This window comes from Amphibalanus amphitrite, unplaced genomic scaffold (genome assembly GCF_019059575.1).
Source record: "Amphibalanus amphitrite isolate SeventyFive unplaced genomic scaffold, NRLGWU_Aamphi_draft 000340F_arrow, whole genome shotgun sequence".
In the NCBI taxonomy this organism is placed as follows: domain Eukaryota; kingdom Metazoa; phylum Arthropoda; class Thecostraca; order Balanomorpha; family Balanidae; genus Amphibalanus; species Amphibalanus amphitrite.
The window spans coordinates 410,146-437,563 of record NW_024881835.1 but is presented as its reverse complement, the minus strand read 5'-3'; the positions used below and the strand labels follow the sequence as shown (position 1 = coordinate 437,563).

The 27,418-nt window shown below is 48.6% G+C and overlaps 1 protein-coding gene across 2 annotated transcripts in view; it reads left to right on the top strand.

Moving 5' to 3' along the window:
• Positions 1 to 20,219, top strand: part of LOC122388976 — a 39,019-nt gene extending 18,800 nt beyond the window's left edge. The window contains exons 2-4 of one of the 2 annotated variants that reach the window (XM_043380586.1): positions 13,845 to 14,347; positions 14,703 to 14,835; positions 15,064 to 20,219. In XM_043380586.1, coding sequence (XP_043236521.1) covers positions 13,872 to 14,347; positions 14,703 to 14,835; positions 15,064 to 19,527 — 5,073 coding nt within the window. In that variant the 5' untranslated portion in view covers positions 13,845 to 13,871 and the 3' untranslated portion in view covers positions 19,528 to 20,219. Of the gene's footprint in view, positions 1 to 13,793; positions 14,348 to 14,702; positions 14,836 to 15,063 lie in introns of both variants that reach the window. The other variant, XM_043380587.1, reaches the window with a different exon arrangement.
• The last annotated feature ends 7,199 nt before the right edge of the window (positions 20,220 to 27,418 follow it).

Below are 27,418 nucleotides of genomic sequence, written 5' to 3'. Positions count from 1 at the left end.
CCCATATCGCGCCGGGCTCAGGTCAGGTAGGGTCAGCGGGACCGCTCGGTCCGGCCCGCGGGCGGTGGACGGGCGGCCGGTAACGCTTTCCGCCAGCCAGCTGTAGAATCCAACAAACAGGACGGCCACCGCTCAGCGCAGCGAAACCGGTGTTAAAGAATGGCAGTAGATGTTCATGGCCACAAACTCAGATTTGGGCATTTAAGTGGTATTCAAAGTAGCGTCAAAAGTAGCAAAAAGAAGAAAAAATACTTCAGCCAATTTTAGATCGGGTCAGAGCCAGAGGTCATGTCACCAAAGGTCATCGATGGTAAAATTTTGCTTGGACAGGGTGCGTTGCGCGCACCGGTGCATTGGGTTTCCAATTTCCATGGAGGCATCAACAGACTCGGAAGCTCGCAACGCTAGCGTGGAGCCGAATTCATATCAACCGCCGCAACAATGCAGCAGCGCAGCGCAGCGTGCTGCAGTGCGGCGCCGTGAAACACCGCCCAGGGCTATCCATGTGTCAGGGCACTCCAACCCACGTGATGGGCTCGGCCCCAGCGGAGCATGAGGCCCAGGACTCCCGCCCGGCCCCTGTCTCCCCCTAATTCCTGTCATCCTTCCCACTCAGAAATCGATGGAAGAGCCTAACCTAACACAACAATCAGCTCGTTTACCGCTATGTCTGAATAATATTGTCAGATTTAATTAAGGTCAACGGCTTAGCATATAAATAACAACTAACGCCACCATCGGTATTATGAGGAAACCAATTGTTTTTCCACAATAATGTAAAAGTTTTTAGCTTAAAACTTGCATGAAATTAATTTTACCAGCCTCGTGTTCCTCTTATCAAAACGCTTCGAATGAATCAAAAGTTGACCTTTAAAGGTCATTTGAAAAATTTGGCCTATGTTCAAAGACATGACCTGACCAGAAATGGTCATGATGCATAGCAGGATATTAGATCCGGTCCGTGTCGTGGAACTTTACAAACACTTCAGATGATTTTATAACTTAAGCATGTCTATCAAAAATAATTACTAGATGCCGGCAGCGCTCGTGCGTTGCCTTGGGCCAGAATTGGAGGAATGGAACTGAGTATGGACTGTAAAATGGCAAAACCAACTGAAACATCCATGAAATGCTTGAAAGCACGTGAGATTCGTGTGGAGATCTACCTACAGTAAGATATGAATTAACTGCACGTGCATAGTTCATGTCCCAGGCACCACAGTGCAGGCATTTTCATAATATCCTGCAGTAGCGTGTGTCTAGTTCTATCAGTGTACCGACTTTTATGTCTCTAGCTCGACGTTTCCCGGGATCAGAGGATCCATCGTCAAAACGGTTATCCGCCCCCCGCACGCGCAGCTTGCACCCCTCGGATATTATCTCGCCGGAATGTCGTGATCAAATGTATTCTTCTTATGACCTGCAAGTTTTGAACCAGTTAGAGCTGCCGTTTACCCTGCAGGCGTGGCAACGTACGAAGGGGTGCAATCGGCTTGCACGTGCATAGCTCATGCACCACAGAGTTTAGCTCAACCAAATGTGCATTATTTTGGAGGCCTTGCCTGGGACTACCATTGAACCGATTTTGAGGTTGATAGCTTAAAATTTCTTTGAGCCAGAGGACCTCACGTCAAAACGGTTTTCCGACCCCAGCACGTGCAGCCTGCACCCCTCGCAGACGGTGACCCCCTGGAAACTGGTTCAAGGTGTTACCGATGTGTCCCGCCAGTATGGCTTTGCCCGTGACCTCGGGTTGACCTGTAGCCTTGACAAAAAATTTCGTGTCACCGAAACTTTGAAGCGGAATAGCATGTGCCACGAAACACCGAGCGAACCGAGGCCAGCACCAAAAGTTTACCTCGCCGGAGACGAATCAAACGGTCCCACTTTCGTCCCGATCGGTCCACCCATTTTGACTCCAGGTCCAAAAAAGCTTGGACAAACTCACTCACTGACAAACAGGTTCAGCCGAACTTTTTTTCAGCGACCCACCAATGGGAATTTCCGGATGCAAAAGCATGCTATCGCATGCTTTTGATCCTCCAATTCTGGATTACGTGGCTACTGGCTCGTATGTAAGCTGGGTGTGTGGTTGAACGCAACTGATGATGTTCTGTTGGCCACAATTTCTATATTTAATTTATCCTGCCGGATTTCATATTTTTATTAATGACACCTTGACGATGTCGAGAAAAAACGCTTAGGAGATTTAACAGATACATTCAGTATAAGGAAGGGTCAAGGGTGCTGGATTCCATCCGTCCTTGCTATCCTAAGGAAAAACCAATCCGCATCGCCCCTAGTCTTCATGCTTCCCTCTCTGGACTGGAGGTCATCCCACCAGCCAACCTGTAGTTGATGTCAGATCCATTCCAGGACACATAATCCTCTTCGGGTAACCGTTTGGGAGACGGCCGGACCGTCCCAACAGGGCAATCTGGTCCCACGGGAACAGTCTCGCTTCTGCAGATCACTGTCGCTGGCTCGCACAACCCAATTACTACACCAGAGCATAGTTAAATGTCATGTCTCCGCAAGGGCCTTTTCAGACCGAAAAAGATGGCTCCCAACAAACAAACAATTTTCTCATTCAGTATTGTATCCCATCAAGCACCACATGTTTTCAGAGTGTTTATTATGCGTTCCGTCCAAAAAACCACAGTTCAATTTTCTCCCATTGACTTGAGCGATCTCATAATTGACGCGGCCTTTCTGTCAACAATGTCAAACTTGCAAAGTAAAAGTTTCAAATACATATTCTGTTGCCCATTGAAATCGCCGAAAGTTCTAAAGCGATCGGTTAGTCGGTATAGATATGATGAGCACAGGAACTTTCCTTGAGGTAAGGTCACTTGACGTGACCTGGTGTTATGACCTTGAATCGAAAGATTTGGGAGGGGAAAAAATGGGTTATTTGAAATCTTAAAATGCTAGATTTTAACAATAATTGCGAACACTATCCCGGCCAAATAGTGAGTGAGAATGGAGCGATTCCCCAACCCCATGTTTAGCTCCTATAATTGAGCTAGCTGCTAGAGCCTCGCGGAAAAAACAACGAGCGCTTGCGTCGTTAGGTGACGCAGCAACTGGTACCCCATTTTAAAATATCAGTGACCTCTTAGTGCAGGTCAAGGGCCCCAAGGCATTGGATCGGTTTTTGGTAATTAGATTCGCAAAAATGGTCGCATTATCGTCATTTCGATACAATCGTGTTTTCTGTTCTCAGACGCGTCGATTTATATGCTTTTTTGCTTAGGTGAAACAATTTAGGATGTTTACCTCAGGTCAATGTCATTAGAGTTGCAAAATTTCCCTACCGCACTACCGGCATGCCGGTAATTTTTCACTACCGCAGGTTTTTTCGTGGTATCTGGCATGTCTTGCCGGTAGCATGCCGGTATTTTTGATTTTGCACAAAAAAAATTATCAGCATATGATTCAAACTTTGGACACTAAGAGGCTGTTGAATTGTAATAACAGCAATCTTAGCCACTGCAAAATACATTTTGTGGTTGAAGTTCCATTGCTAAGGGTAGGGGTACCTAACACATGAACCTCAGCATTTCACAGGTTTGGCTCTAATTAGAATTGTCAAGAATCTACTGTGGTCTATCAAAAGGAAGACAAAGAATACTCATTCATGTTGCAAAAGCACAACCAATTAGTAAGTCTAATGGTAGGTAATAGGCATAATACAATAACTAAAATAAATAAATGTTCATGGCAACATTCCCTAGGCAAAAGGCAGAATCAAAACATCACAAAACACATTGTTTGGAAACTGGCCTTGAGTCCTGAGATGTGGTCTGAGATACTCTACAAAGAATTTGACACTGAAAATCCAGCTGAAAAGGCAGGTGCTAGGTAGCCCTGAGCCCAACTTTGGTCCCAAATTGAAATGAAAATGAATTAAACTGGCATTTTGTCTTATCTTTACAAGAAAACACAACATGCAGACCAAATGAATACAAAGTGGCGCAATGTGGCGCAAAGGCAACCAAGGATTGACTTTTAAGATCCTCTGTCCCCTAAAGAAAGGATGTAAGCTGATGACGTAATATTAATTCATATGCCCTTTTGGTTGAATCACTCAAGAGAAATCAATTTTCTTGTAGTGAATAACACTCACAGTGTTGATTTCATTGGAATTCAATATCGTGTTGGATGATTTTTATAAATAAAATCACTCACGAGGCAGAAGTTTGCAGTCCTAAAACCTTTTTTTGCAGTGTTTTAATCAGCTGGTTAAAAACTGTGTTATGGCGCATCTTCATAACCTTGTGTTTGTTCCCGCATTTGAGATGGGGAGGATATTATATCGTTTTTTTATACAGATTATTTGGTGACTTCTCAGGACAAGTGAGTTATCAACACATATTTTCACATGATTCGTATATTACTCACGAGCCAGCAAGCCATGGCGGATAGAATGGCCTTGGCGGATAGGAAAAAGCTGATTGTGGTGTTGATCTCGCTTCCTCAGTTAGGAACATGGCCGAATCTGTAGTTTTTTATATTGTGATTTGTGACTATCTATAGTTCATTATTTGGTTGGTACCTGCAACATTTTAGGAGAATGTGGAAAATGAGAACGCTTGTGGTAAATGTGATTGCTGCTCACTGTGCAGTCTTCAGAAACACATTTCAGTAATTTAAGTTCTTTTTGTCCTTGCTTTTTTGATGAATGTGTTAATGCTTTTTGTAGGCAATACCTTTTTGATTACAGGTGATATTTTAACAGCTGTAGACTGGAATTGAGTTCCAAAATTGTGGTATTTGTGGAGCGAACTCAGTCAACATCAGGCTGCTGGTAGTTTTGGTTGGACAATGGGTGGCTGCTGGGTGGGGCGGTTACTGAAATTGCCAAAATGTGGCATCTCATGTAGGGGTTAGCCAGAATCAAGAATGCAGGTTTTTTGGTATGCCGGTAATTTGGCGGTTTTTTTGCTTGGGGCGTGGTAGCATGCCGGTATCCCAGAAAATTTTTGTGGGGCGGGGCGGTGCCGGTAGCAGCCCATTGGGAAAACTTTGCAACTCTAAATGTCATGTTAGGGCAACACAGGTCACGAAGCTGTTGAAAGGAGGACATGTTGCATAACATTTGATTCGGCAAGTCTTACAAGTCCATTGATGGCTGTCCCGACTGGCTAGCTCATTTTGATCGGGAGTTATTGACGAAGCACTCCTATGACCCTAGTTACGTAATAAATGACGTCACACAAGGTGAACAATGCAAAAGTGAAGCATTAGACCTTGCCAAGAATGTAGGAAGTCACGATTTCATGTGCTTGAGGTATAGTTTCAGATCATTTCCGACGGCAAATTAACAGTTTCCATATTTCCCCATTATGCTTATATGACACTAAGTGCATTGCGTATTTGCATCATTTTATAACAGACAATCATGCAGAGGTTTACTTAACCCTCGCCGGACCTATTGGTTTTCTACATACGCGCCGGCCGAGGGGGCGAGGGGGCGGGTACGACCCCCATCACCGTTTCGCCCCTGGTGGAGCTAGCGCGTCGCGGAAAAAACGAGCGTGTGCGCCGTTACAAGACGCAGAGATTGGTACCCGATTCTAAGGTCCTAGGTCAACCGGTGACCTCTGAGGTCAGGTCAAGTGCCCCAAGGTACGGTTCAGTTTTTGTTGAATAACTTCGCAATAAACGGCTGCAGAGCCGAGATTTTGGCAGCATCGTGTTGGCCTCGGTCAGGCGCGTCGAATGATATACTTTTTGCTTGGGTCAGGTCAACTTAGGGTGTTGACCCCAGGTCACGGTCAGGTCAGCGCCCCCAGGTCACGAAGTTGGTCAAAAGAGGTCATGTCGCATATCATTCGATTTGGCAGGTCTTCCTGAGTTCATTGGTGGCTTTCCCGACTCGCTAGCTCAATTTGATCGGGAGTTATTGACGAAAAACTAATATGACCTTGATGGCGTCATAAATGACGTCACGCAAGGTCAACATTGCAAAAGTGACGCATCTAACCTTGCAAGGAGTGCATCAAATCACGATTCTGTGTGCTTGAGATAGTTGGAGATTGTTCCCGGCGCCAGAATAGCAATTTTCATTTTCCCCATTGACTTATAATGACTTATAATAAAACGTGGTTGATGTCAAATGATCCGGCTTGAATCAAATGTGAGGCATATGAAATGTCAGCCTTCTATCATCAGTGCTTTGAGCTACCGCAAAAAAAAAATACATGGTGGCGGCATCCACCCCGTCTTCTCGGCCGGCGAGGGTTAAACCTCGCTTCGAATTATTGCAGATAACGATGCGACCGAAATCAAAGCATTTATCTGTGTCTAGAAGGGCCGCCGACTTGTTGGATTAGACCCTCAATCTTATTCCGCTAGATGGGAATAAAATACTCGGTATGTGATACATATATATTATATACCCCTTGATTTGCCCCCGCGCTAAGTCTATTCTAATCATCACTAACGCTTTTTTATCCGAGATGATGTCGCCGCTAAACGGGTTGTTTTGTTTGCTTGCTTGCGTTGAATGGTCTGTGGTCATTACGGATTATTGAAGGATTATGATAAAATAGGAATGGGGCAAGGGAGGATATGCAGTATGCACTGAAGGTGTTTAATTTAGATCACAAAGGCATCATTTCCCGCATCGTGCAGAGTCTTTATCTTCACCTCCTCTGCACTGCGGCATCTCTGCGCCCCATACACGGCGCCCTCACTCCACGGCCGGCCGCCGCCAACTGACCCACTCGCCGGGCGCCGCGACCTGACCCGTGTCGCTGCCGCGGTCTGCGCAATAGAGTCGGGGCTGGAATCCGGGGGTTCGGCCGGCCGGCCGCCTCTGGAGCGGGGGACTTTTTTAGTAGACCTACTGTACAGACGAAATGTGTACTGTCAATGCACTTGCATGATGTACAGGTGAATGGGAACCTTTGTGATGGTTTTTGACCTGTATGTTTTCACTTGTTTCTGAAATAAAAGTGTCAGCGGAAAAAAAAATCAAAAAAAAAAAAGTTGGTAGCCAGACCAAATAAAAAGTTTTTAATTCGATTTTGGTTTACAAGTGACATACAAGCCCGCTGTGATGGACCAAAAAAAGGAGCTGAACAGTCCATACAACTTCTAAAAAGCTCAACGGTTTAAAACTTCAAAAATCAAATGTTAAAATTCAGCCTGCATGTTTAAACTCTGGTCCGGCGCTGGCAGGAAGCTTATATTGCCACTTGCAATTCCACTGCGTTGTAATATAACCAAGAGTTCTGTGAGAGCAGCAACTGAAGTTGAGGGGGGAGGGGCGGCGCGAAACGGCCCCCTCTCTCCTTTTCAGTCGACATCTCCTAAAGTATAGCAAATGTCGCCACCAAACTTTCAAGACCTCTCCGGGCATCATTTTTACACCTTGTGACCAAATTTTTCCAGAGCTCTTATGAAAGGTTAGTCACAAATGACGTCAGAGGGATGCCATGTTCTGTCATTTTCGACCCAATAAAAGGTTTAGCGGGAAGAGCTGTCACGCTTACAGTTTTGAAGATAACGAAAAATATTCAAGATCAAACAGATGTAAAATAAACAGCGCTACCAAACTGCTAACTCTTATTTCCAAACAAAAATTGATTTTGACCATCAAAACAAAACTATAGAAGTATAACACCCCGAAAATACCAACAACTTTCAAAACTAAAACTGAAATATATGTTATAAAACTATCTGCTCTAGAAATGCCAAACTTAAACTCGATAGCTCCATCTCTAGCAAAGTTATGGCAACAAAAAAAACTTCTCAAAATTTATTACGTAAAATTTTCAAATTCAATTTTAGCCGTCACAGAACACACAAAGCAAGCCAAAGGCCACCATTGGATTTCCTGTGATGAGCTGCATCGAATAGATACCCCTTTTATGCAAAATATCAACTTTGAAATTTGACCTTCTTTGACCTGACCTTGACCTGACCTCCACCAGAATGTAATCTAAACTGGCCCCAATGGCCGTCTAGCTCACACCATTGAATTTTAAATGTAAAATTGGCCATAAAACATGCATCACACGACTCATATTGTGACCCTTAGTGACCTGACCTCTGTGAACTGACCTGGCATCAATGACCTCTTTAGGCAACATACATATGTATTAGACAACAAACGCTCCATCGATGTTTTTCGATAACATGCCTTTTATTTGATGTGTTAACTGACTGTAACGCATTTCTTAGACTAAATCGGTGAAAAAATGCGACCTTTGACCTGACTTGAGACGTCATGGGTTGCACCTAGGTCAACGAAACCTGGTAACAAGGTAGTTACCTGGTGGGGCTATCGAACGCTCTTTGAATGTTTAAAATCGGTCGGTAACTTTCCGAGATCTCAGGTGGAGGGCGAAACGGCTGCAACACCCGATCAGGTGGTAAGGTCCGCCAATAGCCCAAGAGGGCGCAGAATATTTATTCACTCATACAGTGTCATTTATGTATATTGAGAACATCTTTCTCACGCCATGACATGGTCCTCTCGTAATACAACGAGATGAGGAGTGTTTTCACGCCTCCTTATGCACGGCTCTAAGTGTCATTGAGCTATCAACTGTCAGCGGTTTTCGGACAATGAAGTTCTTAGTTCTTACTGAATCCAATTTTATTTCAAACGATTGTCACTGTGCTAGTTTTCTTCTTATACGTTTTTGAAAAAAAACGCTGAAGAAGTCTTTGATAGACGAAACCAGTCCGCTTATTATTTTTCTAATTGTTTTTGAATATATTCGTAGACTAGTGGCTCTTTACTACAAAATTTGAGAATGTTTTGTATTACTTTGGCCCGAACGATGTGCAGCTGAATTTTCCCTCTTGAATGATTATGGACAGCTCGCGCTCAACCTAAACTACCGACAAGCAGAAGAAAATCCGATACAAGCCTACCTCAATCCTCTCACCTTATTCAACCGTTGAAACGTTAAAGGCATTTGTTCAGTCCGAGTCGCTATGTCGACCACCCGCGCCGTGCTGGGGGGGGGGGGGCGTTTTTACGCCCTTCCCCCTCAGGTTTTCCGCGAATATCTAAAAAAAACGGCGACGCGACGCGTAGCGTCATTCAAGGTCAGGTCACCAGGTAACGTCAAGTGACCTTGCCTCAGAAAAAAATTCGAAAGCTCGTTGTAGCTACACCGACTGAGCGATCACTTTAAAACTTTCCGTGCTTGCTTAGGGTAACAGTAGGTATGTATAAGACGGATACCTCGGATTTTTCATGTCTGTGACCTAAGCTCAGGTCAGTTTTGCGACTGCTCCATTAGGTGTAAGTCAATGGGAGAAAATTGAAATGCGCCTCTTTTGGACGAATTTCGTTCTACACCCTCTCAAACATCGGTCCATAGGTAAACATGACACACTGAATCGGAAAGTTGCACCTGTGTGTGTGCCCCTGAGGTCATTTGAGGACATGTTGGCGAAAAAACGTTAAAAGAGCTATCGAATGCGCTTTTCCGCGGCGCTGTAGCTCTATTGGTTCCCGAGTTAGCCGTCGGGTGTTCGAAATCGTTGAAATCAAGAAAATTTGACCTTTGATGAACCCTGGTGACCTGACCTTTGCCCTGACCTTAAAATGACCGAGTGTTTTTCTCCTTATTTTTGACGCTCTTTCGATTGTCGCTTACCGCGTGTCGCTACGTGGCCCAGGAGCCGAGTTAGACGGAGGGGCGTAAAACGCCCCCCCCCAGCACTCGATGGAAAGTTAATGCCACCAACACGGCGGCGCGGGTTAATTGTTACGTTAGCTAGCTCCTGTTGTAAGCTGTGGAGTCGTGGACCTGATCTTGAAGGAACTGGGCCTAACATTTTCATAGCAAACGTAAAAAATGTTTAATAGGTTGTGCAAAAAATAGCATCTTTTATGAAACATTTGCGAAACCTTCAACATCATCCCCAGACCCCATTAGTGCCGAGCTCCCAACGACGACCATAAAAGCGTCCCCATCCCGTCATAGGCGGCGGAACGGGGAGTGCACCGGGGCAACGTGCCCCCTTTGATTTTGGCATTTCAACATTAGCCCAATGAGCGTTGCATGGAAATAATAGGACCAAAAGTCGGCAGTGCCCCCCCCCCCCCGCTTAATTGAAGTTGTTCCGCCGCTACTGCATCCCGTCAACGTGGGTTTATCACAAGGATGCTAAGATTTAATTTCCAATCCGAAGCTGTAATGATGGAAAGCAAATTTGCATTTTACATGTGAAACAAGCTGACACAACTAAATATTTCCTCTCTCGCTCCCTCCCACTGATTTACCCATTGCCCTCTTTCTCATTTTACCCTCTCTGGTTTTCCTTTTCAGTTATCTCTCTCTCTCTCTCTCTCTCTCTCTCTCTCTCTCTCTCTCTCTCTCTCTCTCTCTCTCTCTCTCTCTCTCTCTCTCTCTCTCTCTCTCGCTCTCGCTCTCGCTCTCGCTCTCGCTCTCGCTCTCGCTCTCGCTCTCGCTCTCGCTCTCGCTCTCGCTCTCGCTCTCGCTCTCGCTCTCGCTCTCGCTCTCGCTCTCTCTCGCTCTCGCTCTCGCTCTCGCTCTCGCTCTCGCTCTCTCTCGCTCTCTCTCTCTCTTTCTCTCTCTCTCTCTCTCTCTCTCTCTCTCTCTATTTATCTCTCCCTCTCTCTCTCTCTCTTCCTCTCTCTTTCTCTCTTTCTCTCTCTTTCACTCTCTCCCTCTCTCTCCTCTCTCTCTTTCTCTCTTCTCTCTCTCGCCCTCTCCATCTCCCTCTCTCTCTCTCTTTCCTCACAATATTCTCGACTGTCACAGCGTTGTAGGACTTGTTTCAAGACAGGTCCAGGCGCTCCCCACTCCGCAGGCCCCAGCCCACACGGCCCAACCGCTCAAACACCCTCCGGCGGATGACCTATGACCTCGGCGACCTGACCCCAGCCGACCGATCGCGTCCCTCTCCACGCCTCCGCCCCGCTTTCCCCACTACAGCTGCGTAGTAATTGTAGCGTGTGCAAAGGTCACGTGACATTATTTACTTCTGCGGCTTGTTCGGCTGACAAGAGATGGCACTAGTGGTCTGTGGATCAGAGGCGGGGCTAGGTTCTACGACTTCTTGGGGCACACTTTAGGGCAGAAAAGAGGTTTTTTTGGCTCCCCATCCCAAAATGCTTCGAATATACAAAAACAAGTTAGATATTCGAAAATCGGAGGACCAAACGGATCGTTTGACGTATCTTGCGCGACTGACAGTTGATCGGTCTTCAAACTACTGAACAAAAACGAGGTGATTAGTAGCAAGTGCTGGTGACTGTACCTTATTCATGCTTGCCCTAAGGGCTGCAAGAATGTATTTGCAATGCGCCTCTTGTCGGTATTTACTATTTAACCGTGAAGGAAGCCGCGATAACCTGCTCATCAGGTTTATCAGGTTAATTTTAGGTTCTTGTAGATATCAAACCGCCAGGAACGTTAGTACACTTCGTGTTATCTTGCCAAGCCCCAATATGCCCCAACTTAAATGTTTCCGTAATGCACCGGTACGCGTAGCCGGAGGGGAGCCGGATCCGCCGGAGCCGTCATATTTTGCCCTGAGTGGGAGCCGGAGCCGGAGCCGTATTGCCATTTCACTCGGAGCCGGAGCCGGAGCTGGAGCTGACTCAAATGTTCAAGGCTCTGCATCCCTGCTGCTAAGTCAATAATTCGTATAGTTAACCCGCGAGTTGCTGGGGGGGGGGCGTTAAACGCCCCCCACTTTTTTCGCCGGACCATAGCATAAAAACGGCGCGCCGCAGGCGCACCAAATTTTGGGTACCTGTAGGGAATTGATTAAAGTGTATTGTGACAAAGTTTCAAAAAAAATCGGTCGGAAAGTTTTTGAGATATGGAGGTTGTAGTGACGTCATGATTTCTGAGTTTTTGACCAAAAACGGCATATGTTCAAAAAATCATATAAAATCACAGAACAGACATACAGACATGCCGTAAACGCCATTAGACTGCCAATACCATGAACAATCAAATGGCTATCTTCGATTATTGATTATCGATCCGCATTTTTCAAAATCTTGAACTGAATCTTGGCAGTTTATCGTGACTACTTCACGACCATGATGCATGCATTTCTTAAATTTAGTTTTTGAGTCAAACACGTACACATATGACAAAATGAATGTCACCGTCGTGTTCTACGCCCCAAATTGCCCATAAAACATGTGTCACAGGCTGCGAATATCAGTTTTGATTTTCGGGGATATGTGCCTACGCGGTTGACCTGACCTTGACCCTGACCTATGCTTGACTGACCCCTACATGGAGCTGACACTCTTGTAGGCCTTATATGATGGATTGTGCACCGTTTTGACAGAGTTTATGACGAGAGCCGCCCATTGCGAAGTCCATGCTACTGAAAGCCCGATTTCAGGTGTTTGAGCTGACCTTGACCCGACCTGTGACCTCAAAATTCAACTTTAAAGTACTCATCTGAAGCGTCTCATCGCGTTCTTTCGTTTGCCGCCTCGTGCGTTTCGCTGCGCCTATTGGTTCTCGAGTTATCGGCTGGGGGGCGTTTAACGCCCCCCCCCCCCAGCAAACGGTGGGTGGCGAAATACCCCAGCAACTGCCGGGTTAATTTGGTAAAGGGCCATACTGAACATCTCGGTTTTTTTTCTCGGATTTAAAAACCTGGTAAAAGGCCATACTGAACAATCTCGGTTTCGAGATGTCCGCCCATCTGAGACCCGACGCACACAGCATGCAGAACCGGTTCTGAGTGAGGATCGACCGACAGATGGCAGTCGTGTCTGAACGGTAGATGGCAGGGAATTCGTAGTTAGTAGGCGGGGCTTCGCGAGCAGCCTGGCGATAGCCGCCATCCGGGCTGATATTTCACTTAGCATTACGAGTGAACGGGAAGTGCCCTAAATATTGATCGGACATTGACAAACCTTAGTAATAAAAATTAGGCCGGGGTCTGAAACGTCCATTGCCGAAGTTTCGTTCTTGAGAGGCAACGTATTCAAAAGTTATTGCGAAAAAGTCGCGTCCCATGCGGTTTGACGTCCACAGTAGGAATGAGGCGTTGAAGAGAATTATTCAAGGAATAGAGCTGTGCAAAAATATTTTGTGTATTGTTAAAACTGTATCCGCCCTCGAACGATAAATATTGTTGACCCATCAGCTGAACACATCCCCTGGAATGCGTTTGGACTTGGCTGGATCTAATATTAGCGAGTATCTGCTAATGCAGTTTCTTGGCTTACACAGTACGCACACAAGCATACATACTTCCTGCCCTTGGTTATTCCTCATTTGAATGAAAATTTTGCTATAATAACTATTTCAAGCAGTTAACAGGTTTTAGTGCAGTGCCAAGTCGGAACCGTTCAGCGCCGCCAGTCTCCCAGGCGGCGCGTGACGGCCGCCGCGCCGCCGCTCTGGCAGGGTGTTTGACTTCATATCTCTGTTGCTAGAAAAGTTGTGGACCGATTTACTTGATTCTTGCATGAAAAGATCCGCCATTCAATTCTTAGCAGATAACGAAAATTTGACGTCAATTGCACGATCCGCTGCCCATATTGTGGTACTGCCATCTATTGACAAGGTTGGCGAACTAAAGCCGGGCGGCTATTTCCACTTTTGACACACCATGACAACGTCTTGCAGCCGGGCACGCACCGACGGTGGGGTGAGAATATGATTCTCTTGAAACCACTTTCGAAAGAGTGTAAACCATGAAAATACCTCTCTTTTTGGGGGGGGGGTTAGGTCAAAGAGGTCGTCAAGATCGGTGCGGGCTAAGGCACGTGAACTACCTACTTTCTTTAACCCATGCATTGAATGTCGATATCGCAGGCCGATCGGTTATAGCTGGCTGCGGTCTGACGAGTCGTCTGCCGGCCGCAGGGAGCGTCCGTCCGTACCGAGCTGGCCATGCGGCTGCTGGCGGCAGCGCTGGTGGTGCTGGCGGCGCAGGTCGGCGGGCAGCAGCAGCCCGACGTCTGCCCGTGCCGCACCCGACTCCAGTGTCCCGACCACTACGGCACCCGCCCGCTGGACGTGCTCCATTTCGGCGTGCTGGGGCCGTGTCACGAGTACGGCCACTTCCGGTGCTGTCCACGCGCCGGCGACGGCGGCGGGCTGCGCCACCACGCAGTGCTGGGGGGACAGCTGGGTGTGGGCCGCCGCGCGCCCTCCCACCGACGGCGACCCCCTGTCCGAGCGGTGACCGCCGCCACCAGCGGGACCGTGCCCCACCGAGACAGCGCGGCCGTCTCCGCCACACCGGCGCCCAGCGCCCACACTGCGCTGAACAGCGGCGGGCCAACCACCAGCGCGGACACACCACCGACAGCTCAGCATCCCGGTCACATCGGTCCTTCTGAAACTGATACTGCAGGACCATTCCAGTGAGTCTAAACGATGAGCTCGAGCAGATGCACGGACGTTTGCCGTTAACAAAATGTCAAGTAAAGGCGTCAACCGTTATCATGCAGCAGAGTTCCTAGATATGCAATTTTAGAAATGCATGCCTAATTGCCTACCTCCTCAAGTTAAGTCATACAAATGCAGTCCAATTTGTACATAAATGTGGATACAAACATGCGGGCATTTAGCATGTTCTGTCCAGACTCCAGACTAACGATAATGCCACTGAAGCTTGTGCCACCGGTATGCCGCGATACCGCTGTTCAGCATTATTTCCCAGGGCGGCCGATTTGACATCGGACGGTCAGTGGCCTAACCTGGGGTTGGTTGTTGCAGGTCGGCGCCCGGCAGCAGCCCAGCTGTCTCAGCTGCTGACCTCAGCGACATCAGCCCAGCGGTCTCAACTGCTGGCCTCAGCGACATCAGCCCAGCCCAGACCGACTCCGCACCGCCCGGCACTGCTCAACAGGTGGGATGGCAGGAGCGAACACGAAACCGAGACCGGTAGCTATTGATAATACTTGAATTAGGTGATAATTTGAAGAATAAGACGAAATATTGGCATTTGTGCGTTAAATTATATAACTAGATACCGATAAATAAGCATTACGTCAATTGTATGATTGACCTGTTGTTTGTCTACCTGGTAACATTCCTGATCTTCGACATTTAACTGGCACTGTTTGGTTCCTTTCAGGCGATACTAATCAGCGAGTCAGACAGCTCTTCAGATACCCACTCCAAGTTACCGGCAGGTAACGCCATTCTACCATCATCAGACGCCACCTCTCTGGACAGTGTGGAGGCGCACTTTGAAGATGAATTAAGAAATGCAGGTCACGTCATTGAAAGCTCTATCTTGACCGCTGTCGGGAGGCTGAACCAACACGGAGAACCCAAAGCCACTGTCAAACCTTTCCCCGTGATCAGTACATCACTTAATGTTCCAGTGACAGAAGCGGCATTCCAGTCCGCTCCAGCTGAATTTGAGGACAAAATCTCTCTCCCTGTTGCTGACATTGAAGGACTGACATTTTCATCCACGCCGGTTGCCGAAACGGTCTTCCACCAGGTAACGGTAGCTGAGACGACCGACGAGCCCTTACCGAAAATCGATCCGGTGTCACAGGTTCCGGCTGTGACAGGAGACTTGGAGCCTCCCACAGCGGACGCTGCTGGCTCTCAGCTCGGTCGGTACGTGCTGGACGAGCGGGCGGCTCGAGAGCACCCCGTGATCCGCGCGTTCCGAGCTCAGACCGTGACGCCGGTGGTCAACATCACCAGGACCGGCGAGCTGAGTCCCCCGTGCGGCTGCTACCCGTGCGGCACGTGCGGCGCCGCGCACCGGGACGCTGGCCGGCGCTCGTCCATCACGTGCCCGGCCGGCTTCGAGCGCTGCTGCTTCCCCGAGGACCCGTGGCCCGACTTCGTGGCGACCGAGGCCGAGTCGTCGGCGCCGTGCTCTCTGCCGTCGCGCTGCCGGCGGCCGTACGGGGAGTCGGCGCGGGACGTGGAGCTGTTCGGCCTCCTGCTGCCCTGCTACCTGGGACAGGTGCGCTGCCTGGACCTGGTCCTACAGCAGGCCGAGCTCATGTCCCCTGCGGAACTGCCACCGTGTGCCGAGGCCGGCTCCGAGACACCTCTGGATGCCGAGCTGTCCGCGCCGATACCGGACGTTCAGTTCAAGATGTCTCTTTCCGAGCCAGACGACCAATCGACCAAACGTGGCGAATTCCAGCTCCATGGCGAATTACCGACGCTGGACGATGTGATGACAACGTCAACGCCTCCTGTCGAAGAAGACAAAATACAGAGCTTCTCGGAGCCTGAGCCGAGCGGCAACAATAACGATCACGTATCACCCTCTCAGCAGCTGGGTAACATCTCTACCACTAACGCACACAATCAGGAGGAAGAAGAGGAGCCTTTTGTTGTGAACAGCCAACCTGACTTCAATACTCTTCTAAAACCTTTGCCTGAACCTCTGCTGATCAAAGAAGGCACTCGCGTTTTTAAAGATGCATTGCTGCCCGCTAGTGATTATTTGCTACCTACTGAACCCTTTCCAACAACACCAGCACCGGCCTTGGATGAAAGGGCTACCGACTACCCTACACCACCTCTGAACAGCGTCTACCTTCCTCCGGACACCCAGTATGCAAACGCAGAAACACCCGCTGAGTATGACTATGACAGCTCGAGTTCCGAGCTCGACAGCTCTGCATCATCGTTAGTAACCGATCTACACGCAGACAAATCTACCGTATACTATGATCTGGATGGAGCTGCCTCTTCCATTGACTATGAACTTGATACTGTAGAATCTGGAGCCGATCTCGTTCCCAAACCAGTAGCATCCCCACGGTCAGACGATTTCAGTGAAGTGGACGACTCCTGGATGACGGACGATCTGGCCCCTGCGGCTTCCCTGCTGTCGGCTGTTGGCGTCAGTCCCGGCCACCACGGTTCTCCGGGTCACCACCACCACCACCCTCACCACTCGGCACCATCGGCACACCCGCTGCCGTCATCCGGTCTCCACGTGATTCCAGCTCCGGACCTGTCTCTTCTTCCACCACCGGTACATCACGACGAAGCACATACTGCGGGTGCGCACATCCATGAAGCCAGCGATGTTCCACCAGCAGGGTCACAAACATTGGTCAATGAGTCACAGACGTCAGTCGATGCAGGGGATGCACACTCCCATCATGTCAGCAATGTCCCATTGACGGATTCTCCCCCATCAGATCATTCTGAATCACCAAACGAAAGTCAGCCAATAGCTGAGATCCGTCTACCAGAAACATACCTTCCGGTACCACTCGAGACAAATGAAGACCAGTACAGAAACAGCCCAGAACCCGCACCTTTGCCTACCACTGCATCAGATTTGCATGCCAGTAAGGCGACATCAGAAAGAGATGTCACGTCTCTTGACATCCAGAAGGAGAAAGGTGACAACAACAATGATGTCGTTGAAAATCAGTCTCCTCCCATCACGGAAAGCACGTTTGAGGATTTTGTAGCTTCAGCTAAACCTGAGAAGCAGGCTATCGATTTTCCCGATTCGGTCAGTGTTGAAATACCAGAGGGCCAGCATTCATCAGTACAGATTCCAGTTCCCTGTCAGCCTCTAGCGAACTGTCAACGGCTTTTCGGCGAGAGTGCACGTGATTATGAACTCCTTGGGTCGCTTCCAGAGTGTCCCGAGGGAGAGGGTCGTTGCCTTGATCATGTGCTTTTGGTGTATACTCGTCTTGGCAAACATGAGGAGCTGTTATTCGGGGATATGTCAGCCATCAAGACCAGCGGAACCATCATTGAGATTATGGGTAGTCCCACAGCAGACGAAAATGCTCCTATTCGCTCTATGGTAGTCCACGGGACGCCCGAATTTAAGAGGACGGTTACCTTGTTAGGTGCTAAAATGATGTTTCCGACTTCATCTCAAAAGCAACATCTATCTCACAATGTAGAGCTGAATGGAAAAATGACTCAGACGCAGAATAACGATCAAGAAACTTTTCCTTTCGAGACGTCAGAAGAAGGAGAACTAGAAGGTCATAGAATGGAACCAGGAACTGTCGAATTAGAACAGCCAGATAGCGGAGATACCGTGGTAACTGAAAACACAACGGTAGAATTTGACGGCAACACTGATGGCATAACCATTCACACAGATTCGGCTTCCGAAGGCGCTGAGATCTTCACCACAGGAAGTGCGGCCTCCACTTTTACTAGGGGATCACAAGTTATTGGGACGGCGTCACATACGGAGAACATAAGCTCATCCGGAGCACAGTCGGGTCAGACTGAGGCTACTTTACATGTGGCACAGCCTGGGCTGCACGCTGAGGCAGATGACGAGGCTGGCGTGGCTGTAGTAGAATATGGTGTTGCCGCCGTTTCTATTGTTTCCAGCGAAGGAATGGGAAATGATGAGCAATTGCACGGTCACGCTACAGTCACTGACCTTTCACAGGGATTGCGCGTTGGGCATCACTTTTCAAGGAGACCTCAGGGCCCCTTAGCTGCTCACGGGCGCCCGTCTCATTCAATGAGAGTTAATGGCGCTTCCCCACCAGAACCTCGATATGGGGCTCCTCCACGTCAATCGAGACCTCAATACGGAACCCCTTCTCGACCCAAACCTGAGTATGGACCTCCTCCTTCACCCAAACCCCAGTATGAACCACCTCAACCCAAACCTCAGTACGGAGCCCCTCCACCTAAACCTCACTACGGAGCCCCATCTCAACCCAAACCTGAGTATGGACCTCCTCCCTCACCCAAACCTCAGTATGAACCACCTCAACCCAAACCCCAATACGGAGCCCCTCCTCCACCTAAACCTCAACACGGAGCCCCATCTCCACCCAAACCTAAATACGGACCTCCTCCCTCGCCCAAACCTCAGTACGGAGCCCCTCCTCCACCCAAACCTCAATACGGAGCCCCTCTTCCACCCAAACCTCAATACGGACCCCCTCCTCCACCCAAACCACAATACGGAGCCCCTCCTCCACCCAAACCTCAATACGAAGCCCCTCCTCCACCCAAACCTCAATACGGAGCCCCTCCTCCACCCAAACCTCAATACGGACCCCCTCCTCCACCCAAACCACAATACGGAGCCCCTCCTCCACCCAAACCTCAATACGGAGCCCCTCCTCCACCCAAACCGCAATACGGACCCCCACCTCCACCCAAACCTCAATACGGAGCCCCTCCTCTACCTAAACCTCAATACGGAGCCCCTCTTCCACCCAGACCCCAGTACGGACCTCCCCCACCTAAACCTAAATACGGACCGCCCCCTTCACCCAAACCCCAGTACGGAGCCCCTCATCATCCCCAGTCCAAACCTCAGTATGGCCCTCCACCTCGACCCAAACCCCAGTATGGACCCCCTCGTCCCAAACCTCAATACGGACCTGCTCCAACCAAGTCTCAATACGGAGCCCCTCATCCAACTACGGCTCAGCACGGATCCCGGCGTTTCCCAGCCCCATCGGCCAGTTTTCAGCGCGGCCCGCGTCCTGCGCCTGTCGGGCTCGTCGCGTCAAACCACCTGAAGGTACAGCCCCGACCTCAATTCGGCCCACGGCCTGCCGGAGGTCGCTATCCTCCGGCCAGGCCCGGCTCTCACTACACCTAGAACAGCTCGCAAATCACGTTGGCAATACCTAGGCCCGTGATCGCATCAGCGCAGCAGCCACAGCCATTCTTGGCTATGATGCTTACGGCTGATGGCTCAATAAAACACTAAATACGACAGCAACAGCATCATCAAAACATAATTAGCATAAGGCATCGAAGCATAAGCTATGACTTTCATATAAGTTCGGTTTTATAAGATCCTTTAAGTGTTTATCTCATGGACCTATCCACTAGGAACATGCCGATTTCGGCCGCGCTCACATTCTACAAATTTTCGGTCACACCAGGCGCCGCGATGGCGGGCTTATTGATTGTGCACAATATTGTTGCGTGACCTTGCGTTTGTGTAACAATGCCTGCATAGGTCTGCCTTGGCCCAGCTATGACTCGTGCCTTCAGCTTTTGTAAGGGATTGTCTAGTGTGTATTGATGTTTTAGACTGGATCACGTTTTCAGTCTTTCGATTGGTTTGTAAGTTGTTTCGAATTTGGATTGTAACGAACGCGTTTTGCATGGTGGATGCGGGTTTGTCCCAAAATGTCTTATGCGGGTTTTCACTCTTGTATGTGTATCATTTTGGTATGTGCAGCTGCACACCGGCTGTGCTGTGAACAGCGGGCATTGATATGAATATTGTCATCCACCATTTCTGTCCCACAATAAAGTATTGCCGGACAAGGCACACGTCAATTGTAATTTTTCAGAGTGAAGAGCGAAAACGAGCTGGAAAGTGGATAATCAGACCTTTTTTAAGCTGTGAAGAGCCGAAAGGTATGGAAACTGGTGGCGACAATAGTGGGGCGGCTCTGCTAAGTGGTGAATTAGGACGTACGGGTCGGAACGATAATTGTTTGTAAATGAGCCGCCGCGTCTGCGTGAGGAATGTTTTCGAATAAATAAAACGTCATTGATCCACTGGCTGTTGAAGGATTCACGAAGGGAACAATCCAGTAGGAAAAGAAGCGACAAGGTGCTGTGCAAAAAGTGAAGGAAGTTAACCCGCGCCCTGGTGGGGTCTGTTTATAACGCCGACCTGGTGGGGGGGGGGGGGCTATTTTTGCCCCCTCGTATCTCAGAAACTACTGGTCGGATCCGCATAATTCGAACTGCGTTCGAAAGCCTTGTCAAGTTTGTGATGAGAAACCCAATTTCATTGACCTCGGGGTCACCGATGACGTTACAGGTCAGGTCAAAGATAAAAAGTTTTGCCGGTCACGGGTCTTCCAGGGAATGCGCTATAGCATCGAAAACGCATTTTATCGAAAATTAGCGATAGGGCGTCAGTTACCTAGTACATATGTTGCTATTACAGGTCACTGACAATCCCAGGTCAGGTTACATTACAGGTCAGGTCACCAAGGGTCAGCACATGAACCCAATTTTACTAGGGCTGTGTGATGAATGTTTAATGGCCAATTTTTACTGTGAACAGTGAAACTCAATGTTGTTGGTTATAAGACCATCAGGAACGGTTTAGGGCACTTGCTGGTGGAGGTCAGGTCAAGGTCAGGTCAATTTCAAAGGTGATAGGTATTTTTGCATAAAATGAGTATTGATTCGATGCAGCTTGTCACGGCGAGTCTAAACTCTTATGGTGGTCTTTGTTTTGCGCTACGTGGTCTAGAATTGCTTGAAATTGAGTTTGAAAATGTGACGTCATCAATGTTGAAGTTTTTTCGCTATAACTTGGCCAAAAAAAGCTATCGATCTAAAATTTGGTATGTGAATAAAAGTCGGCAAGGCCTATCACACATGTTCCATTTTTTCGAAAATCGGATTTTTTTTGAATTTTTGGCAATTCAAACTTTTTATTTTTGGGGTCAAAATTTAAAAAAAAATCGAAATTCCGCGATAGCAATTTGTAGCCCTGGTAATTCTACACTTTTTATGTCTTAACCCGCGCCCGGCTGGGGGTCCTGGATTTCCACGCCCTGCTGGGGGGGGGGGGGTGTTTGAACACCCCCCTTGTAACTCGGCTCCTGGGCCACGTAGCGATACGCGGAAGGCGGCGTTCGAAAGAGCGTCAAAAATAATGACGAAATCACTTCGGTCAATTTTTTGGTCAGGTCAAAGGTCAGGTCACCAGAGGTCATTGAATATAAAATTTCGCCGATTTCCAGGTCGAATGTCGAAGTCGACAATTTCCAAAAAGCCAACGCATAACTCGAGAACCAATAGAGCTACAGCGCCGCGGAAAAGCGCATTCGATAGCCCTATTAAAGCCCTTTCTGATTCTCTCAGATTTGACCTAACGTCAACGGTTTTGCCTGCAGGGGGCAAAAATTGCAAAAATAGCCGATTTTTTCGGAAACAGTTTTTCTGCAATAACTTTTGACCCAAGCCTTGTACGAGCTTACTTTTACCGGCATTGTGTTCCTCTCGTCAAGACGCATCGAATGTATTATAAGTTGACCTTGAAAGGTCAACTTGAAAATTTGACCTCAGGTCAAGGTCATGACCTGACCGGAAAGGGTCATGTTGCATATCAGTCGATCCGTATCGTCGAGCTGAACACATCTAAGGCGTTTTCATCGCTCTAGCATGCCTCTATCAAAAGTTATTTGCGAAAAACCGTTAGATACCATTCGTGACCTAAGATGACCTCAGGGCATAAACAAGGGTCACGGACACCATTTTCATGTTCAGTGTGTCTAAACCACTTGTAATTCGGTGTTTGGGAGTGTTTATAATGTCTTTTGTCCAAAAGAGGCGCATTTCAATTTTCTCCCATTGACTTACCTATAATGCCAAATTCCTGATGCGATGCGGGGTTTACCCATAACGTTATTTATCCATATACATATTATTATTATTAATTTTTAATAAATTATGGACTGACTTTCGTGCGTCTTAGTACATAAAGCACTTGACTTTTGATAAGTGCGATATAGCGACCATCTCTATATCACGTAGTGCCATCTATCTTCCTCCTACGGACCTAAAACTTGCATGGATGACGGATGTAGATGTCGCTGCTTGTCGTCCAGCCCTCGCGACCGTCTAATCAATGTACCGTGATCGTCGCGAGCTCCGATACGTTACCATTAGCCGAATGTCGCTTTGCCAAATAGTAGTTCCGTATTGCCGTGTTGCCTCCCGTTGCGCAGTGTATTATGATTTTGTTTTGTTTCTTCAGTTAACAAAGGAGAATGGAACATCACTGAGCAAGCGGAGAAAGGAGTTGAGACCGGTTTTACGGCAAAATAATAATACACTGCGCAACGGGAGGCAACACGGCAATACGGAACTACTATTTGGCAAAGCGACATTCGGCTAATGGGGAGGTCGCAAAATTTACCTGACCTTAGGTCATCGATATCGAAATTCTGAGATATACATAGTGTACATGCTATTGCTCTTAGCAATCGCTGAAAGTTTCAAAGCGATCGGTCACTCGGTGTAGCTATGACAGACATTGAAACTTTTTATGAGGTGAGGTCACTTCTAGAGACCTGGTGACCTGACCTTGAATGACCTTGGTCTGAAATTTTCACAACATGTGTAGAATTGATGTACGATAAGGTGTACCAAAAACGGCGGCGCGGAGCGCCGCCGTTTTTGAGATATTCGCGAAAAACCACAAGGGGGGTGTTCAAACACCCCCCCCCCCAGCAGGGCGCGGGTTAAAGAATGTCCTAACACATAAATTGGTTGCTTGCTTACATATTATCTCCAAATTAACTGCCTTTTTCGAACAACAGTTATCTTTAACTTCTTTTCTTATGATTTTCCGAAAGGTGCTGGTGAAATTTCATGAATCGGATGATAGCTATTAGCTATTTTTGCACCCAAGGTCGCAACTACAGGAACTGCTCGAGGGGATCTTGAGAAGAGACCGGTGCTGAGTGCTCTCAACCTACTAGGTAAAATTGTGTAGCCCCTTCCAAATATACCTCTCAGCTCTCACCGCCAAAGATGAAGTTGTACGTATACACACCTGATGGCTCTATACAGCCGTCTCAAAATTGACTGCATTTTCAAGTTATCATGAGGCTACTGCTTTTAATTTTCATTTTTGTGTCATGGGTGTTGGGAGTTTGACGTGGGTGTTCATTTATTTGGCGTGGGTGTTGGCAGGATCACGTGGGTGTTTGGACACCCACCCACAGTTGAATACAAATATCCATATGGTCTCTAGTAGGTACATGCATACATATAGAGGATTCTTCATGGCTCCGAGTGGAAGATAAGGATATCTTTTCCAAGCGTTACTGAAAAACCGAGCGACGAAGGAGCGAGGCTTTTCTGTAACACGCGAGGAAAAGATATCCGATCTTCCACGAGTGAGCCATGAAGAATCCTAATCTTTCTATGTTGAGGTTTATTCTTAATTAATTAAGCGTTATATTTAAATCTAAAATCATAAATGTATTCATCTCTGTAAAAATAGATTAAAATTAGTTTGTTTTTATTTCATTAGTTTCATACACAAACAATCATTAAAATGGTTCAGTTATTGACCCATCATCACTTGAACTCAGTGGCGGATCCAAGGGGGGGTCACATGGGTCATGGCCCCCCCCTTGAGGCCCGGGGGCCCAAAGACCTGCCAGGGGCACCACCGGCCTATCAGGGGTATCACAGTCCTGACAGGGGCACCACAGGACCGCCACGGGCACCACAGGCCTAGCAGGGACACCACGGGCCTGGTGCCCCTGGGCCCTGACAGGACTGTAACGCCCCTGACAAGCCTGAAGTGTCCCCGGCAGGCACGTGGTGCCCCTGACAGGCCTGAGGCGCCAGTGCAAGGCCGGTGGTGCCCCTGGCAGGCCTGTGGTGTCCATGGCAGGCCTGTGGTGTCCTTGCTAGGTCTCTGGTGTCCCTGGAAGGACTGTGGTGCCCCTGGCAGGCCTCCTCTGGTGCCCCTGACAGGCTTGCGGTGCCCTTGGAAGGACTGTGGTGTCCCTGGGCTCTGACAAGCCTGAGGTGCCCCTGACAGGCCCGTGGTGCCCTTGTTAGGCCTGTGGTGCCCCTGGCAGGCCTCTGGTGCCCTTGCTAGGCCGCTGCTACCCCTGCGCCCGGAGAGGACTATGGTGCCCCTGAAAAGCCTGAAGTGCCCCTCGGCAGGCCCGTGGTGCCCCTGACAGGCCCAAGGTGCCCCTGCGAGGCCGGTGGTGCCCCTGACAGACCTCTGGTGCCCCTGGCAAGTCTGTGGTGCCCCTGGCAGGTCTGTGGCGCCCCTGGCAGGCCTGTGTTGACTGGTGCCCCTGCTAGGCCGCTGGTGCCCCTCACAGGCCTGCGGCGCCCCTGGAAGGACTGTGGTGCCCCTGCCCCTAGGGGTGCTCATGGGCCCAACAAGCCCGTTGTGCCCCTGACAGGCCTGTAGTGTCCTTGCTAGGCCTGTGGTGCCCCTGCTTCCTGGCGGGCCTGTGGCGCCCCTACAAGGCCGTAGGTGCCCCTGACAGGTTTGTGGTGTCCCTGGAAGGACTTTGGTGCCCCTGACAAGCCTGAAGTGTCAAGGACAGACCCTTTAGACGCCAGGGTCAAGTTCGTCGGACTGACAACGATTCGCTTACCTGATAACGTTCCTGGTAAGTACTCACTACTCAGCGTCCACAACATATATACACATAGCACATTCATATATACTTGCTTAGGCAATTGGTAAATGTGGTTGTGGCTAAGAGTTAAGATATTGACTAAAAATAAAAAAAAAAACTGAAAATGGGGGCACCACCAAAATGAAGTGGACGAAATCCGTTGAGTTTTTAATTTTGGGTATAGGTAGGGGCACCACTTCGATTCATGACCCTCCCCTTGGAGTTTTCCTGGATCCGCCCCTGCTTGAACTCTTGATTTTTGGCTATGAACCCTCGAGACCTTATCTTTGCATCTCAGAGAAATGCGAGAATCTCTGCACTGTAGACCCAATGGCAATTATAAACCTCAACTAGAAAGATAGACGGCTTCAAGGGCGGATCCAGGGGGGGGGGGCAATGGGGCCATGCCCCCTGCCCCAAGACGGTCAAAGGGGGGCCATACTATGTTTTGCCCCCCCCAAGACATAAGTCAAGAACAATAAAAAATAAACATTCTCAAACTTCCTATGCTGAAAAACTGAAATATTGCTTTGATGATGCAGTGACCTTGGGGAAAACGTGAAAAAAAAACTATGCCAACCAGAGTTTGGCAGCCTGATCCGCGTGCAATGAGGCGTTTCATTCGAAACAAAATACGAATCATGGGCAGACCATGGTACGATTAGATGTATCCAATGCATGAGATTCCGTCACTAGCTCATGAGGCCTGAGCAGCCAGAGCTGTGGAATAGGATGATGTCATGATGTCATCGGTCAAAACACTCTTGTTTCGAAAGTTGCGCTCACAATTGGTAAAAAATTGAACTACGTCATTGGTTTATTTTAACCCTCGCTGGCAGAGGGTTGATGCAGCCCCCCCCGAAGTTTTTCGCAAATAACTCGCGTAAAAAGCGGACGATCGCGACGAACCTTTCAGTACCCTCGGGTTGCTCAATTTTACACCTACCCCAAAATTTCAGTCCCTGACCCAAATGTCCTTTGAACTGTGACCTATCTTTCCAGACAATGTTTGGCCGTAATAGCGATTTGGCGTATGTCATCCCGCATTAGCCGCGCGTTTGCCGTCTTTTCATGGTTTCAAACGTTCAATTCAAACATGTGATACGATGTTGGTCCTATACATTAGGGTGGGTGTCAAGGACAGGTCAGGTCATTGACCTTTGATGATCTCGGTTCACTTTTTCGAGTCTCACATGTTTCTAGGCTAGGTTTTGGAGCGGAAGTCGAATTTAGCAACCATTTGAACATTTACGAAGTAGTTTTGGTGCCTTCGTAACATGTTACGAAGCTGTCAGAGGCAGCTGACATGTACTACGAACACCCGGCAGGACCCCTACTGGTTGACCTGACCTGACCTGACCCGACCTGGCCTAAATGCATTAAATGTAAAATTAGAGCTTGAGATTGTCCGGCATTTAGCTCAACAGGATACCTCTTCAATCGTCCTAGCTGAACCCAGCATAAACTCAGCTTGTCTGAACTCAGACACACCATGAACATTGCCGAGTCTGAATTTGAGCTTGACGCCGGGCCCATGGGTCTGGACTTTGTGGTCATGGGCGCGGGCGCCAGGGGGCAGTGGGGCGGCCTGCCCCCACAGGCCACAACACTGGGGCCGTGGGAGCGCTGCCCTCACAACTTTTCATAGGGCCAGAAACCGTCGGGGCAGCTTGTCCTCCCCGAATTGACGGTTGTGGGTCACAAAGGAAAACTAAAGGGAAGAAAACATTTAAGAAAAAATCCCCTTCTTTACCTGGCTTGACAGCTCATGTGGAAGATTTAAGCCTTAATTCTACGTTACCAAAAAGGTAGGTCCTTGTCTCAGCTGAGACGAAATATCTCGCTTTTGCAAATGTTTTCGTTTCGTTTTTTTTCGATGAAAAGGCGAAGGGGTGAAAAATAAGTGGCCTAAAACCGGTGAGAAAACTAGATTTGGGGAAACCCTAGGTTTGGCTAGTCCCAACCGGTTGCCCCCCCCCCCCCCCCAAGACGGCCGGCTGGATCCGCCCTTGGACGGCTTCGACCATGGACGTCGGACAGGGTGACTCCTATACGAATATTCGCACCAGCCAGGCCTAGTGCACTGCATCGATGTTTACAAATATGCAGTCTGTAGATCAAGCAGCATACCAATGGTGGTATGCAAGCCATAAAAATATCTACCCGTAACGCAACCATAGCCTGTAGCGTTCTAACGCGGAACGCCTCTCCGTTATATTACGCCCAGGGGTGTCGATTTTTCAAAATGGTTGGGGGTGCTCAACCCCTGCACCGGGTGAAAGATTGCATCTTTGCCATGGGGCACAACCGTATAGGGTTGGTTATCCCCATAAGGTACTGAATACTGAT